The sequence below is a fragment of the Tiliqua scincoides genome, chromosome 1, assembly GCF_035046505.1.
Source record: "Tiliqua scincoides isolate rTilSci1 chromosome 1, rTilSci1.hap2, whole genome shotgun sequence".
Classification (NCBI taxonomy): domain Eukaryota; kingdom Metazoa; phylum Chordata; class Lepidosauria; order Squamata; family Scincidae; genus Tiliqua; species Tiliqua scincoides.
In genome coordinates, this window is record NC_089821.1 from 132,942,594 (window position 1) to 132,958,840 (window position 16,247).

The window sequence follows — 16,247 nt, forward strand, 5'->3', positions numbered from 1 at the left end:
CTGAAAATTATAGGTTCAGGTATTCATTTGTCGGGAACCAAGCAAGTCAAAAACTGATGATCATCAAGCAGTTGGAAAATTCCTGGCTTTTCTTTCATCACTCACAAAAGGATAGGTATACCTGTTAAATTGTATCTCAGTCTTCTAGGATCAGTGTCAAATGATGCATCAAAAATCTTTGATTGGCACACATAGTTCCCTCAGGTTGCTAATCTGAAACAAACCAAAGTGAATTGAATTCAGCCACTTGATCCTCCTGGCCACACTTGGTCTTCCTTCTGGCCACACGTCATATATCTAAAAGTGAGGGATGCCACTCTGCAAGGACATCTATTGCAGTATGAGGCTGGTTGTTTCACTATATAGGAGAGTATTTTCTGTTCTCATTAAAGCTGTTTCTCAACTTCCTGTACAGCAAGGTACAGGTCCAGCCTATTTATACATGGATTTTTTATACACGGATTTGACTCAACACTAATGGCCACTGCAAATGAGAAGGAATGTGCTGATCCCTGGAGAAGGGGAAAATGCATCTCTTTAAAATCACAGTTTAAAAAACTGCTTTTTACTGTTGCAGAGAGACAGTCATGCAAGTGATTACAGGTACAACCTAAGTATCCACAGATTTTTCTATCTGAAAGCTGGTGAGAAGGGCCCTATAAATTAAAGGAAAACAGTAGTTTAACAATGCCAGAGAAGGCAGCTGGCTGACAATCCATCAATCATTCTCTCTGTAGGCTTCACTCCTCCCTTCCCCCTGAGCATGTGAAAGAAGGTTAAATGGCAGCGATTATCATCTGCATTCTTTCCCCCTTGCTGGGGCTCCTGGTGAAGGAAGGGATTGCTGCCTCCTAGTGAAGCCTAAGTGCCTGGAGAGACACTGATTGCCTCTCTGTGCATTACAAAGGTCAGCAAGGCTGTTTTTGACTCACCAGAACAAAGAGACATTGCTTTTTAAATTGATTTGCTTTTGTGCGTTTTTTTGCCATCCACTTGGAATGGAATGAGTGCTTGGAAGGGACTGAATCTGTATATTCTCTGCTGATCTGTTTCTTCTTGATCACCTCTGAATGAACAAATATGCTCTATGCAAACCTTTCCTAACCATAAGCCATTCAACCTAACCATTCTACTTCATCCTGTACAAAGTTCATACAATAACTGTGGTTAAGAACACTCACTTTTGGGGGCTTTTTTTTTTCTTACATGCATTGGCCCATACTGGTATTCAGGTATTACAGGAAGTATAGACTCAGGTATTTTCATATTTGTCCTGCAACAGTGTTTTCCAGAAAACAGCATTCAATAATACCTGAAACACTGAATTCAAACACCAAGTTTTTCACCATTTTGCCACTATAGGGAGAGAACCTTGAGAAACAGGTTGACTGGTATGAAGCGGAGCACATGATAACCTCTCCAGCAACTGCAGTTTGGTAAAGCTGAATCAAATTGTCTTGCCAGAAATACAGTAGTTCTCAGTTCTCCAGTGACTCCAAAAATTGATTCACAGTGGGAATGAGAGTTTTTCTCAGCCCCTTTCCTCTGTGCAGGGACAAATATGCAGTGGATGAATGCTGGCTTTTAAGTACAAGGAGAAACTGAGTTCTGTCTTCAAAGATCCTAGAATTTCTTTGGGCATATTTTTGTAATTAGTGGGTAAGCAATAATTATATGTCTAGGAAAATGTGCATATTAAAATCAGGAAAACAGAAATTAAAAATAATAAGAGTAAAAAGTTATATTTATTGTGTTTGAAAGTAAATGATTCACAGTTTGTTCCCCTTCCTAGCCCCTCCCCAAAAGTGGTGGTTAGTTATCATCAGTGATGATCCTTTAATTAAATCCTTTAATTAAATTAAATCCTTTAATTTATTCTCTAAATTTCTCTATTGTGAACTTTAATTTGGAGATTTCCAAATATTTCCCAATAATCCTTATTTTGAAACCTAACTCTGCTTTCCAAAGAGTTAACTTCCTTTTTTCCTTTGCTGTCCTTACTCTCCCTTTACTGATGGTTGTCCATTTTTTATCCCATTTATATTTGAATTGTCTTTAAATCACATTAACATATGAGAAATGCCTTCTGAAACAATAACCTTCTTTGGCAGAACCTTCTTCTTCTTCTAGTTGTTTATACAGTGCAATGTTCATTTTCATTATTTTCAAAACAAAGAAAAGGGGTTGTTTTAGGGCAACTTTAGTTTAGAAATCTATAACATGGGACAAGGGAGGTTCTTAAATAAAGAGAGTGACGTTCTCTAATGATATTAGAGCTATATGTTTAGTTAGTTATAACCAAATCCTATATTAGCTGGCAGCTGTAAAGCAGTCAGCGCCAGTTGTAAAAGGCTCTCTTGGCAGTGCACTACTCAGCACACTTCTGGGAATGCTGGCAGGAAGGCCAAAGTCTTCCCACTGGCACCAGTGGTTCCAGATCTGCCTAATGCTCCAGATAAGGTGGCATGGGAGGTAGGAGTGGCAGGAGTGTGGAACAGGAGTGAGGGAGGGTGAAATGAGGTGACAAGAGAATGGGGAAGGGTGGAATGGAGCAGCAATGCAGAGGTGGATCAGGTTCCAGGGGTGGGTTCCAAATCCTGACCCCTGTTCCCACAGTGCGGGTCCACACGTTATTTAACTAACACAGATCCAAGCAGACCCACTAAAGAGATTAACTCCTCTTGACTACCCTCCCACTGTAGGATGCAGCGGTAGTCATTTTGGTGCTACTGCATCAGTGGGGGAGGGAGAACAATAGATTTGGCTTCCTAGTTATTACAACATCAAGCTTAAGAACAGCAGAGATCCTTAGCTTTGTGCTAGGTTTCTTCACAAAGGCTAATAGAATAAGGCAAAATAACATGGAACTATGCTAATATTGCACATTTGTCAACCAAACATAGCAGATGAGTTGTTCTTTTCCAAGATGTGAGATGTGTGGATCGTGATCCACAGTTTGGGAAATGCGGATTACTGTGATTGATTCCCTATTCATAGTTGAAGCGGTACTTACCTATTTTACTCCATCAAGATTGTGCACCTCATTCTGACTCTAAAGACAACCAGTCTGAGGTAACAAAAGCACCATAAAATAACATTTTCCTTGTTATGTCAATTGTCTTTGGAATATATTGAGACATTGGGAAATGTTGGGTCATGTGCTGGCTCAACCTACCTTTTTCGGCTAAGGTGACTCCCAATTTTACTGTACATCTGCGATGTATCAGAGCATTTAAACATCAGAGTGGAATTGGTGGAGCAGAGTGGAATTGCCTGTGGTGATTTTAGTGTATTAGGTACAAAAACTGAACTTATGTTAAAGAAGACATATATAACTTGTGCCTCATGAAACCAAACATCATCTACCAGGTCTATATACCTGTCCATTAGGAACTTGAGAAACCACCTCTTTTTGCTGCATGTCTGCACTGACATAATAGTTGAGGCTGTCAAGTTTCCAGCAGGCCACAGATTGTGACTGGTCACTAGCTGTACAGGCCAGTGATAAAGTCTTTTTCAAACAATTCTGTGTAAGGGCGCAATCCGATTCAAATTTCCAGCACCAGTGTAGCCACAATGCAGCCCTGAAGTAAGGAAGCAAATGTTCCCTTACCTCGAGATGGCCTCTGTGACTGCCTTCCCACCATTGGATACAGCACATGCCGCACTGGCACAGCTGCACTGGCACTGGAAAATTGGATAGGATTGGGCCCTCAGTTTTCTATCTATATGCTCCCATATGTCCTTTAGGCTGGGCATGTCAGTTCCACAGATATGGCACCATTCAGAACACTAAACTTGGCATCTACAAAGAAGTGCCAATTAGCTGGATATATAGTTGCACAACGAACAAGAATGAAACAATTATAATGTGAATGCAAGTCTTTGAAAAAGAGTGCTTGAGCAGTTACAGTGGGTTATTGGCTGCTCTCCGTTTTGTGAAATATTTAATTAGGCACATCTACTTCATAAACATACTGATATGCACCTCTGAAACATCGTAAAAAATGGGTGATTCTAAGATATTGGCACAAGATCATTTTAAGTCATTTTGGTCATTTAAAGAGTAATTAAAGAATGCTTTAGTGTCAAGCAAATCCATCTATTGCGATTAGTGGAGTCTAGGTTACTGCTTAAAGCTTTTTTCCCCCCCTCTTTTCTTTTACAGGCCTATACAATTCAGGGACAATATGCTATTCCACACCCAGATGTGAGTTTTACCTTCATTTTTTTTTGTATAAGAAGTTTGCTTTCTTATGACACCTGCATGCTACTGTCAAATACTACTAATATTAATATTAGACAATAATATTAATACCATTTTTCTCAAAGTAACTGGCCATGTGTAGTATTGGTAATAGCTTTTAGCCTATTAGCGCTCAACTTTATTTCTACTGAGGACTTGGCCTGTTGTCAAATTCTTTAAACTATTCTGTGCTATCCCTTTACTAAGCTAAAATATTCATCTATATGCATTTTGTGCCTTGGATCTGACCATAAAAAAGCCTTTCCCTATCCTTCTCCATAAATTGCTAGTAATCCAATTCACCATCCTAATGTACACATAATATAGATCTACCCAGGGTTTTTACATGTTATGCACTCCTCTCAGTCTTTGCTTGCTAAGATGTATCTACAAGTTGGTCTGTCATTGAAAATATCCTCAGTTGTAATGGAAAATGACCCTGAATGCTTAGTGATCCTAAAACCCTCTTTCTCAAATGTCCAGGGTAAAGAAAGCATTTTTCACACTGGTGATGACTATGACTGTTCTGGAATCCTTCCTAAACGTGAATGAATGTGAACATCTTTACTTGCATGTTGGGCAAGAGTGTTTTAAAAAATGGCATCACTTTTGAAAGGGAACATAAGCAATGCCTCAATGTTATCTTGTTATTAAGACAAGGTTGCAAAAGTGCACTAAGCACTACCTGTCTTCATTGACAAGGTCAAGCATGGTCCTTGGATTCATTCTCAGTAAGGTCGTAACCTGTGCCTGGGCTGTACAACTCCAAGCCAGGAATTCCCATTATTTAATATAGCATTACTCAATGTTTGTCCCCCACCATACCAGTTCACATGGCCCACCTATTGGAAGTACCACCAGTAGTACAAGTACCCACAGATTGAGAAACAGTGATTTACTGTTTACTGTAAATTTACTGAGTACTGTTTACTGTAAATTTAACTCAGTACTGATTTACTGAGAAACAAGATAATCACTTGTTTTAAAATTCCTTGCTGATTGAAAATGAGATATCAGGTAAAAGGGTTCTAGCCTAACTTTTTGTCTGACAAGCTGATTTTCTATGTGCATGAATCCTGTTGTATGGAGGGGTATCAAGTCATGTGAGCTCCTATATGTAATCTGAAATGCTACGACCCAGACTCAGGTTTACCACCTCAGTGAAAACTAGAGGTGTGAAACTCAGTATGAAAACTAGATTCATACTGATTTGGGTCTCTGTGTGTGTAGTGGCACAAGGGGCAGGACTGAAGCAACTGCAGAAAAAAGATTCTGGACTATTTCATTTATTGCGCTAAGCTGGGGTTGGAGTCAGCACAGGGCCATCCACAAAGGAAATGGGAAGCCCAAACCTATTGGGCTGCCCCACTAGCGGAACATAAAGCACATTCCACCAGCACACCAAGATGAGTACTACTTAGAGGCTCAGCAGGAAGTCTGGAGCCTTCCCATGCATGTTGCTGGACTGCTGACCACCTGCCGGAGCAGATAAACCAGCAAGAGAGACAGGATGGATGGGGGAGGGGAGGAATGGGGTGGGGAGGGGCAAAACTGGGAGAAGAGGGGGAGGAGCAGGGTGGGGAGGCTGCAGGGGGGGTTGATCTGGTGGTAATGGTGCATGCCAGATTCTGTCTCCTCCTCCGACAGCCTCCTTGCTCTCTTTCTGTCCTTGGACATGTACCAGCAAAATCAAGGCAATTCGAGGAGACCCATTTTAGGATCGGAGGGGATTTAAATGCCCTTTCCCATTCAAAGCTTCTCAATCCACCCTTGCTGGATATAGGGTGCCTTTTTCATGTGGCTATACCAGCTGGATAGAGGCTGTAAATGACAGAAATAATTATGGGAGCAATAGAATAAGGACCATATCACAGAGACCTAAGCAGTGGTGTCACTAGAGTGGTGTGGAGGGCGCAGGCCACACTGGGTGATGAGCACAAGGTAGGTGATGTGCACTAGTGACCAAAATCAACAGCAGATGCAGGAGAGGGCACCAGGATGCAGGTCTCTTGTTATCTTGTGTGCTTCCTGAAGCAATTGGTGGGCCACTGTGAGATACAGGAAGCTGGACTGGATAGGCCTATGCCCTGATCCAGCATGGCTGTTCTTATGTAAAATCACTAAAATCACTGTTTGTCGGAAGATTACCATCATGTTATACACCATTCGATGCATAATTTACAGCAGAATTCAGTAAAAAAACTGGAGTGTAATTATCTCCATTCTATCAAAAGTTATGACCAGAAAACCAGAAAACAAAAATACAACTCTTATGTAACAAAAAAGTACATTTCCTTAATTCATAACGGACCAATGAGACTGATTCTTTGAGGAGCCAGTGAGATGTTGTTATGACACAGCATGGAACCAATAAGGTGTTAGTAAGGTATAGCCAAAAAAACAGTGGGATGGGACAATGGTACAAAACCACACCCACCAGCCGGCTCATTGCCCTTCCCACTACATGGGAAGAGGTCCATCATAGGGGTGACACGCTGGCCTCCCACACCAGGTGAAACAAGCTCTAGTGACACCACTGACCCTAAGCAACTCAAGGTGCAATCCAAAAGCGCCCTTGGGCCAGCACAAGTCCCTTGCGTTGGCCTTGGACTGCGCTGGCACATTTGCACTGACTTGTGAGTTGGAGAGGCCAGCACAAGGATGTGCGCTGGCTTCCCCACACCAACACAGGTCCTAGGTTTGGTAGGTTTGCCCCAACCTTTCCAAGTCAGTGCAGGGGTCTGGGGGTGTGGGGAGGACAGGGAGGAAGCGTTTTGAGGCGGGGGAGGGTGGGTGGCAGGTGGTCCCATGGGCGGGCAGTGAGGAAGTGGGGGAGGGGCCAGGATCCGGCATTTTAAACCCTCTAAGTTTTAGAGATAGCCTATCTCTAAATTCCAGATGGAAGGGACTGGCAACAGGATACAGGTAACTTGTTTTGTGCTCCAGAGGTGTCTGGTGAGCCATTATGAAATATAGGAAGCTGGACTAGATGGGCCCTTGGCCTGATCCACCAAAGCTCTTTTTTTCTTCATTCTGATTTAATTGCAATTAAATAGTGCCATTGATACAATGCCAAGCCATCAATTTTATTATAGTAAAACTTGGGTTTTCTAGTTGAAGAACTGTGAGAGGGGCTGCCTAGAATTTTTAACTGCTTTACCACAGTCTAAGGCCTCAAATGCAGATGTGAGGATTCCTAGGTAGAGGGTTTGGATGAGTTTGTTACCTGACAGTGGAACTTAAGTAGGGGTGGGTAGGAGTGCAATACTTTGAAAATGATATTTATTTCACTCAATAGTAAGCCCACTGACAGCCCAATCCTATCCACACTTTCCTGGGAGTAAGCCCCCACTGACTCTAATGGGACTTACTTCTGAGTAGACATGCATAGGATTGGGCTGTGAGTCTGGCAAGACTTAGCTGTAGTTTTATCTTATTCACTGGAAAGAAACACCTCTACTTAGATCTTCAGTTCTCAAACTCTTAGGGAGTTTGAGGACTGCAGTAAGTCCTTGGGGAGAGCGGGGAAGGCAGTGGGTGCGGAGGGAAGACAGCCCAGGATCACATCGCTAAGGGGGCTTCAGGGACTGGCATTTACTTACCAGTCCCTGCAGCAGCTTCCCAGGGGTGAGGGGAGCCCTGCATGACCCACAACAGGGCTCTCCAGCCTCCAGAAAGTGAAAGCAGAGCAATTGCACTCCGCCTCTGCCAAACCAGAAGTGGAACATGATTGCTCTGTTTTCACTTTTTGAAGGCTGGGAAGACCTGCGGAGGGTAGTGCACGGCTACCCGCACCCCCTAGGAGGCTGCAGCGGGGACTGGAAAGTTCATTCCAGTTCCTGCACCCCCTTAAGCAATGCAATTCTGGGGATTGCATCACTGCCTTCCCCTCGCCCCCACCCCATAAGGGGGCAGAGGCCAGGGCCCTCAGGCCGGGGCGTTGTGACACCCTAGTTTGAGAAGCCCTGGCTTAGATGGATAGAGAACTGCATAACTCTCACTCTGTTTCAGAAAAGCCATTGAGAGCTGAAGTGGAATGAGTTCACCTGCATGCAGACACAGCCCAATATATATATTTTAAAAATAGCATACTGGATCCTCACACTAGTGTTACGGCTTTCCCACACAATCATTGATGTGTTCTCTCCAATCATATTTTAGGATTATCAGGATGATGCTACTCACAGCTTTCTTCAGCAGTAGATCCAGTTATACATCGTGGATGTTGGGACTAACTTTGTTGCAGAACAGGAATTGCCATATGCCTTTACACCTGAGTTCAAGCCATTTACTGGGCTACTGAAATGAGCCAATACTCTTTCTGCTGCTATAACTCAGAATACTGCCATTCAGATAACCAAAGCCAGTTGACTAACCATCATAGTAATGAACCAATCTGTGCTGACTGTGGTGGCCTTTTTTTAGGAGGGAGAGAGCAGCTTTTCCTATTCATACCAAGATAGTATTTTTTTAACCCTGGCTCTTTACTGATTTTCTTTCGTACATTCATTTAGATTGTGAGTCCCTCTGAGTGACAGAAACATACTTTCGTTTATTTTGCTATGTAAACTGCTTTACAAAACTTTTTGTTGAAAAGTATATATAAACTTTATAGATATTAATAGGAATATCTGCAGCAAATAGTAAACCTGATCCTGGCACCGGCGCACATAATCTTCAGTATAATTGGCTCAGCAATTCCAAGCAATTCTAAGTCACATTTTTCATTTCACAGCCCTGATAATAAACAAAAAATTAACTCTTCACAGTAGAAGAAGAAATGACACTAAAATGGAAATGATGGTCTGAGGGACATAAAACCCAGTGTATCTGCCTTGTGAGTGGGGAGGGGACTTTCAGTGTAAACTACCTCTGTGAAGACATGATGCCAAACTACTGTGAGTTTTGGCATCAAACAGGTTAGACTGAAGTTAGAAAAGCAAACTTATTACATTCTTTAACTTCTGTTTGTGTGGGTACATGCAGGCTTGTGCTGTATATTGTAAGACAACCCAGAATTAAGAAAACTAGTGCAAATAGGCAAGAAACAGAATGTGAGCAGAAACAAGGGAAACTGCGAATACAACAGAAACGTGGTTTTTTTACTATGTTATATATGCTTGTATATGCTTAGGTGGGACTCATGCTGCATGTGACCTTAAGATGATATATTTTTATTTTGTTTTAAAGGATAATTATACACATGACATGATAGGACTGTATACCAGGCTTTGGAGGGGTTTGCAATGTGTTTGAAAGATAAACCGAATTGTAACTCTTCTTTGTTTCTACAAGTTCTGACCTCTTCTGTACTTTGGCTTCCCTGAAGTGGACATAACTTGCATGCTGCTTGTTTCTGGTGTTTTGCTTGCCAATTCTGCTAACCAATTGGCTGCTCTTCTTTTCAAACTCCCCTTTACCCTCCTACCTGTCTTTTCTTCAGCTTCCCAGGTGTTCTGCCTCCAATGCTTCACCCTGACTACTGCCAATATTAGACTTTCCTACTCACCTTCCCTAGATATGCTGCAGGAGCAAGAGTTTTTCAATTATTTTTGCCCCATATTCAAATTATGAGCTCCCCATACCTTATATTTCAGGGGTTGGCCTGTTTGGCTTGATAGGGTGTTCCTATGGCTGATTTTTATGGTTAAGATTTCTACACCATGTCAAGTTCTGCATAGCAATATTTTGAAAGGGGGACTTGCTTTACCATAGTTTTGCTACTGGAGTAATTACAGCACAAAATGTATTCCAAACACGTTCCTTTTTATGGAATCTTTGTGAAGGGACCATTAAAAGTCTCCAAGCACAAGGGATGAGCAGGGTCTGAAATACATACCTCTTTGGGCCAAAGCACCCACTGGCCAAAGTCAAAGCACCAATTGGACCTTTTATTTGGAGTACATCATTTTGAAACTCACATTATTGCTTTAACTCCTCTAACATTTCTTGCTGTGTCCCTTGGACTTAGCATTTTAGGAGCTTAGTTAGTTCCGAGTCTGTAGCTGGAAATGCACCATGATTTACTGTCATTCATCTCTCAGTTCTGTTCCAGAAGATGAGAAGATGAGATGACTATATCTGTAGGACTTTTGCTAATCTTCCTAAAGAAGGAGAAACACCAAAACTAGGCTGCTGTATTTCAGACCCTGATCGAGCACAACAGCCATAAATTTGGGCATTATTGTATTTATCCAGGCCAAGTCCTTCTGCTAAAGCTGTGTTTGCCATGTTTTCACATGGCTACCTGTTGTTGTTATTTTTTTAAATTATAATTTTGTTCTTAGTTTTTGGTGTGACTTGTATTCTATAACAATAACCTTCTTAGTTCTAATGTCCCTCCTACCCCTCAGCAGTTGACCAAGCTCCACCAGTTGGCTATGCAGCAAACCCCCTTTACTCCCCTTGGACAGACCACCCCCGCTTTCCCTGGTACGTACCCAAATTCCCTTTACAGATATCCTTCTCTTCTTACCTATGCAGTTTCTCTGTCTTTCTAAGCTCAATTTGTTTAATGAAAAGAAATAGGGCCCATGAACAGAAGTTTCAACTATCAGTGGGGGACAAGTTAAAGACACTACAGTAATGTTTCACTACTTTTTTCTTATTATTGGTAGGAGTCCAATCCATTCCTGTGAGGACATTTTGATCTGCTTTGCTCTCTAAATTGTTATGAAATGTATGGGCCATGTGTCCGCAAGTCACATGTTCATATTGTCACCTGCAAAAAATATCCATGTCTCACCAGTGACATTAGTAGGGGGCATCTACAGTGTCAGTCAAACAGTGGGATGTGAGTTCCTCACAGTTTTTTTCTAACATTTTTGGTCACCACCTGTGATATTTCATTCATGTACCTGAAGACACTGTTATGCTGTAATGGATATTCGGAATGTTAAACTGTGCTTTCATGGGACATGCTGGGAGTGATGCATGACACTTGTGAATAAACCCTTGCAATGAGAAGCAAGAACTTCTACCAGAAACTAAGTAAGAAATTGCACATGTCAGCGGAGCATTAATTAAAATGAGATACTCTTCACAGAGAACGGGAGTGGCATATAACTATAGTATGTGTGTTACAGTATGTCTTAAATATATTTTCGTTTCATTAGGACGATCACAAAATGCGTTTCTGCCATTTTGTTCATCATATTTTGAGCTTCCTAGATGAAGTGACATTGCTTATCTCCTTGAAGGCAAAAACCATTAAATCTGTTTCTTCTTTGCTCTTCAGGAGAAAAGCTGCCCTTACATTCCTCCGAAGAAGCTCAAAATCTGATGGGCCAATCATCAGGTAAAACAAAGGATATAGGGAAATATATAGGCTACTTTTGCATTTATACACTTTTTTCCATTGGGCCCTGCCTCTGTTGTAGCTATATGCACATTGCCTGCTCTTCTTATGCTGGTAGGGTAGTATGATTGTGAGCACCAATACACTATTAGGACACAATGTAAGCCCCTTATGTTAAAATGATCAGTGATCCCTGAAGAAGACAATGCTTCATTTTTTAGGCTATTTCTGTGATAAAATGAAATTTCAGAATCGAAATTCCTCCTCTAAAGAGAATAGAATTTTGACTTCTTTTGCTTTTGTTTTCAGTCTGACTTTGACACCTCTCTTCTTTTGCTCCCCAAATTCCTTCCCAGTAAAGTTATGAACATTGGCCAAGATTGAAAGAACCATGTGACTAGTTTTGTGGGTGCAAGGGATTTGGACCTCATCTGTTATCAAAGAGCAACCCTCCATTCCACATGGCAGGTTTGAGTGTCCTTTCCCAAAACTGTGACCTTAACGCCTTTGTGATAAAGCATAAGAAACAGCTGTTTACAGAGAAAATGTAAAAAAATGTCACTTGGGCATGCCCAAATTGTAAAGCATGGGCTTTCCTAAAGTCTCTTGTGTTTCTGGAAGCTTTCTGCTTCCTTAACAGCAGTGTAACAAACATAAATTTAAATTGCTCAGACTGGTTAAATACTGTAATCCTATTCAGACAGTTGGAAAGCAACTGCTCAAATTGGAAAGCAAATGCTCAAGGAGGTCAGTGAGACTGTGTGTGTGTAAACTTCACACCCCACTAATGATGCAGCTATTACCCCCATTCCTGATAACTGCATTGTCTGCAGAGGCAATGCTGAACATGGGCAGAAAAAAAACGAAAAGCAAAAACAAAAAAGCAGTTGGCCTCGCAACTGGTCCAACTGTTTCCAAGGAGAGGCAGGAGAAGGTATGGCAGCAGCAAGAAGGTCTCCTTGCTGCCTCAGTATTTTCTCCTGCACCCCTGACATGGCTGGAAAGCTTCAGTAGAACTGGGTAGGCTGACCCTGCAACTGCATTTAAAGTGAAACAAAACACAGAAATCAGGTTTGACACAAGATAAGAGGACAACATTAGAATCTAACATTTTCTAACATAGAAAATATTAGAATCTAACATGTTGGAAACAACATAATCTGGTTTCTTCATTAAAAAGTTAATGGTTTCTCCATTAAAAAAAAAAATCCTAACAAACTTTCTTGCACTTGACATAGCTGAGCCAGTGGGGCATGTGAGGCATCCCAATATTTATTCCCTTACTTGGAGCTGCATTGCCTTTACCTCAGTGCTGGAAAGTTTGTTAGGATTGCGCCCTGAATGAAGGATGACAATTCCAGACTAAGTGGCTATTATGGAAGCAACATTCTTTAAATTCTATTTAGTGCTAGAGTGTCATAGAAGCCAAAGAAACTGAGCTACAAATCTAGACACCTTTGACATGAATCTTGACTCTGTCAACAGCTCATCAGGCAAATCATTCTTTTTCTCAAACTCAGGACCCCATCTGCTATATGGGGGTAATAATACTAACCTACCTTATGGGAGTGGGTGTTGTGAAAGGTTTGCAAGGGTGTTATAATGTGTGTGGAGTGCTTTGAACACTAAAGCATTATTATTATTATTGCCCTTGAGACATTATCCATAGATATTTGAGGCAAAACATGGCATAATAGATAACCTCACCCCCACCCCAAGATGCTATATCTGATGATGTCTCAGCTCCAGGTATTCTTGAAAGATATTAATTACTTGAATCCTCTTCAATCTGGTTTATGACCCAGATTTGGGACTATGATGTCCTTGGTTACCTGCTTGATCAATATACCAAACACAGTGCACACTTTTAGATTTTCTGGACACCTCAATGGTGTTCAGTACAACCATGGCATCCTTCTGGCAGCCAGTTTTATAGAGGCTTTGTTCATTCTTAGATGTTAGATCTCAGAGGGTGGTACTAGGGGGTGGCTGCTTACCTATGTGGCATTTGGCTCATGGAGTTACACTAAGTACTATATTGTACCCTGTACAGCATAATATCTATGTGAAACTGCTGAGAGAGTTTGCCAGTGGATTGTCGAATGAAACTGATTGCTGGGGGATTCAAGACAAAAGGAAGTGGTTTTTCACACAGTTCATAATTTGTGGAATTCTTATCTGTCTAGATTAGCAGGTGTCAAACACAAGGCTTGTAGGCTCTTTATCCATCCCCTGTGATAATTGAGCTCTCCCAGCACCAACATCACCTGCTATCAGCTAAGGAACTGCAAAGTAATGCATTGCCAGAAGCAGAGCTGTTAAAAGGGCAGTGCTGGGAGAGCCCAATTATCATACAGGCCACCATTTCAGCTGTTTCAGCAGCACTGCTTCTGCTGAGGTTTCACTGCTGACAGGATGGCCCATGTTTTTATTGGACTCTACAAGTTCTACCCATTTGAGCAGCGCCACTTTGCAGAGCACTCTCAGCTGCTGACCTTTAAAGTGAAGCCTCAGCACTTCTGAAAGGGCAGCCGACAAGAGTTAGGCTATCATGAAAGTATGATCAAGAGTTGCATATTTTCTCTTCTGTCATTTGCAGCTAATGCTAAGTGAGAAAAAGTACTTATTTCTGGTCATCACCTGCTTAATGACATCACTTCTGGCTCTCAGCAGACACCACAAATGCTGGTGGTCCACTGAATGAAGCAAGTTTGACACCCCAATCTAGACTTAACCCTCGGGAGTTATTTGGTGTTCTAAGTCAGGGGTGGGAAAACTTTCAACTTTAGGGATCCTAGACCTTTAACAATTGTAAAGAAGGAACTTCAGCAGGTGCAGCCTGTCTTCTCACAGATGACAAGCTCTCCTACACAACTGTTAAAGGTTCAGGATCCCTAAGGTTGAAAGTTTAAGTGATGAGCAACTTGCACATTCAGTTTCTGTTAACAGGGAGTCTGACTGAGCCAACTAAAATGTGTTAGCAGCTGATTGTAGTGTGCTAGCAAGTTGTTGGCATCCTTCAGTCTCGGAAGACTATGGTATTGCGCTCTGAATGGTGGTTCTGGAACAGAGTGTCCTCTCCAATGCACGAAGCCTGGGTAAAGTAGATATGGAGGATAGACTGTTACCCATGCAGCAAACCCTCCCTCTCCACGTCACTGAAATGGTCCAATGGAAAGGCAGAGGCCAATACGGTTGGTTCCAGCGGTGTCGCAGGAGTTGCCAGAACATGACTGTGTTCAGCCATGAACTGGCTCAGGGACTCCAGCTCCAGATTTTGCCTCGAGGTTGACTCCTGTTTCCATAACTGGATGTAGCCACAAGGCAGTGGAGGTTTGGGATCAGAGTTTTCCTTCTCTCAGATGAGCTGCCTTCCCAGGCTATCGAGTCCCATCTACCCGGTGGCTGTTTAGTCGACAAGTACAGCCAAACGGAGGGCCTATTCTTATCCCCAGCCCCCAGGGGGGAGTGTGCTAGTAACTGTACACTTACAGACTCATACCATATGGCATTCCCTTGCCTCTGATTCTTCCCCTCTCTTTCTGCCAGGAAAGCCCTTTATAGGGCCAAGGCTTGCCCCAAACCCCCCCCCCATGGCCAGGTGTGGCTCATTAGCCCATCCACCCAACAGCCTGCTACAGCCCACAAAATGCAGCCTTTCATGTCAGTGACTGTGTTTCTGAATTTACACTGATGCTTTTCAGTAAGCATTCAGTATTGCCTCAGAGAAGCTTTCCAGGAAGTGTGAGGAGCTCTGAAAATTTAGCAGCATGTTAAGGTATAGGTATTTTCATATGCACCAAATGGAGAGTTCCAATTTCTATAAAATGTCCATTGGGTAGATTTTGAAATGTCTGTTTGTGATGTAGGTGCATGTTATAAGGATTGGGGCCTCAACCCAAGCACCTGACCTTTATGGATGTTCTGCCCCTGGCCCCATTGCCCCAACTCACAGCAGCCCAAGGGTTTACACACCCAATTTAGTTATTAGGTAGACTCAGTACATAAGGGACCAATCCTTAACTTAAGTGTAAGCCCTACAGTTTTTAGTAGGAAGATTTTTCTGTCCTAGCTGTCTCAAAGGTGCACAACCTACCTTAAGACAGTAAGGCCCAATTACACAGGCCTACAAAATTGAGGGTCAGAAAATTTTTCCCCAAACTTTATGGTGGTTTGATATGAATTTGGGGTGCCAATTCCAAAAATGGCATCCGTTTTGCCCTATCACGTCTAGTTTTGGAGATATAGTATAGCCTCATTAGTGAATGGTTCAAGCAGCTTCCTCATGAGGAAGACTATGGCTTCCTCATGAGGAAGCTGCTTGAACCATTCACTAATGAGGCTATACTTTATCTCCAAAACTAGACATGATAGGGCAAAACAGATGCCATTTTTTGAACTGGCACCCCAAATATACCCAGGAATTGGTGTAATGTTTAAGGAAGCAAAATGTGTGTTTGCTGTGTTATTAGCCAAATAAACCAAATTACAGAATACCAAATCTGAATTGGACTGCCACCAACCTGATTCCACCAGTTCCTCAGTTCAGGATCTCTGAGGACTTATGGGTTTACACCAGCCCTTGGAGACTCTGGACTTCCTCTCACTCAGCAACCCAAGCCTCAAGGCTCTGAACTTTTACTTTGGTAGCTAGAACAAGCAGCTTGTCAGAATAGCTGCTTTGGAATGAAGTACTCAATACCA

General features: G+C 42.2%; 1 protein-coding gene across 9 annotated transcripts in view; it reads left to right on the forward strand.

The window, feature by feature from the left end:
- PCBP3 (poly(rC) binding protein 3) overlaps positions 1-16,247 on the forward strand; it is a 43,100-nt gene that overhangs the window by 15,669 nt on the left and 11,184 nt on the right. For 3 of the 9 annotated variants that reach the window (XM_066637323.1, XM_066637330.1, XM_066637355.1), the window contains exons 8-10: positions 4,169-4,210; positions 10,600-10,678; positions 11,484-11,543. In XM_066637323.1, coding sequence (XP_066493420.1) covers positions 4,169-4,210; positions 10,600-10,678; positions 11,484-11,543 — 181 coding nt within the window. The remainder of the gene's footprint in view (positions 1-4,168; positions 4,211-10,599; positions 10,679-11,483; positions 11,544-16,247) is intronic. The other 6 variants (XM_066637339.1, XM_066637364.1, XM_066637390.1 and 3 more) reach the window with 3 other exon arrangements.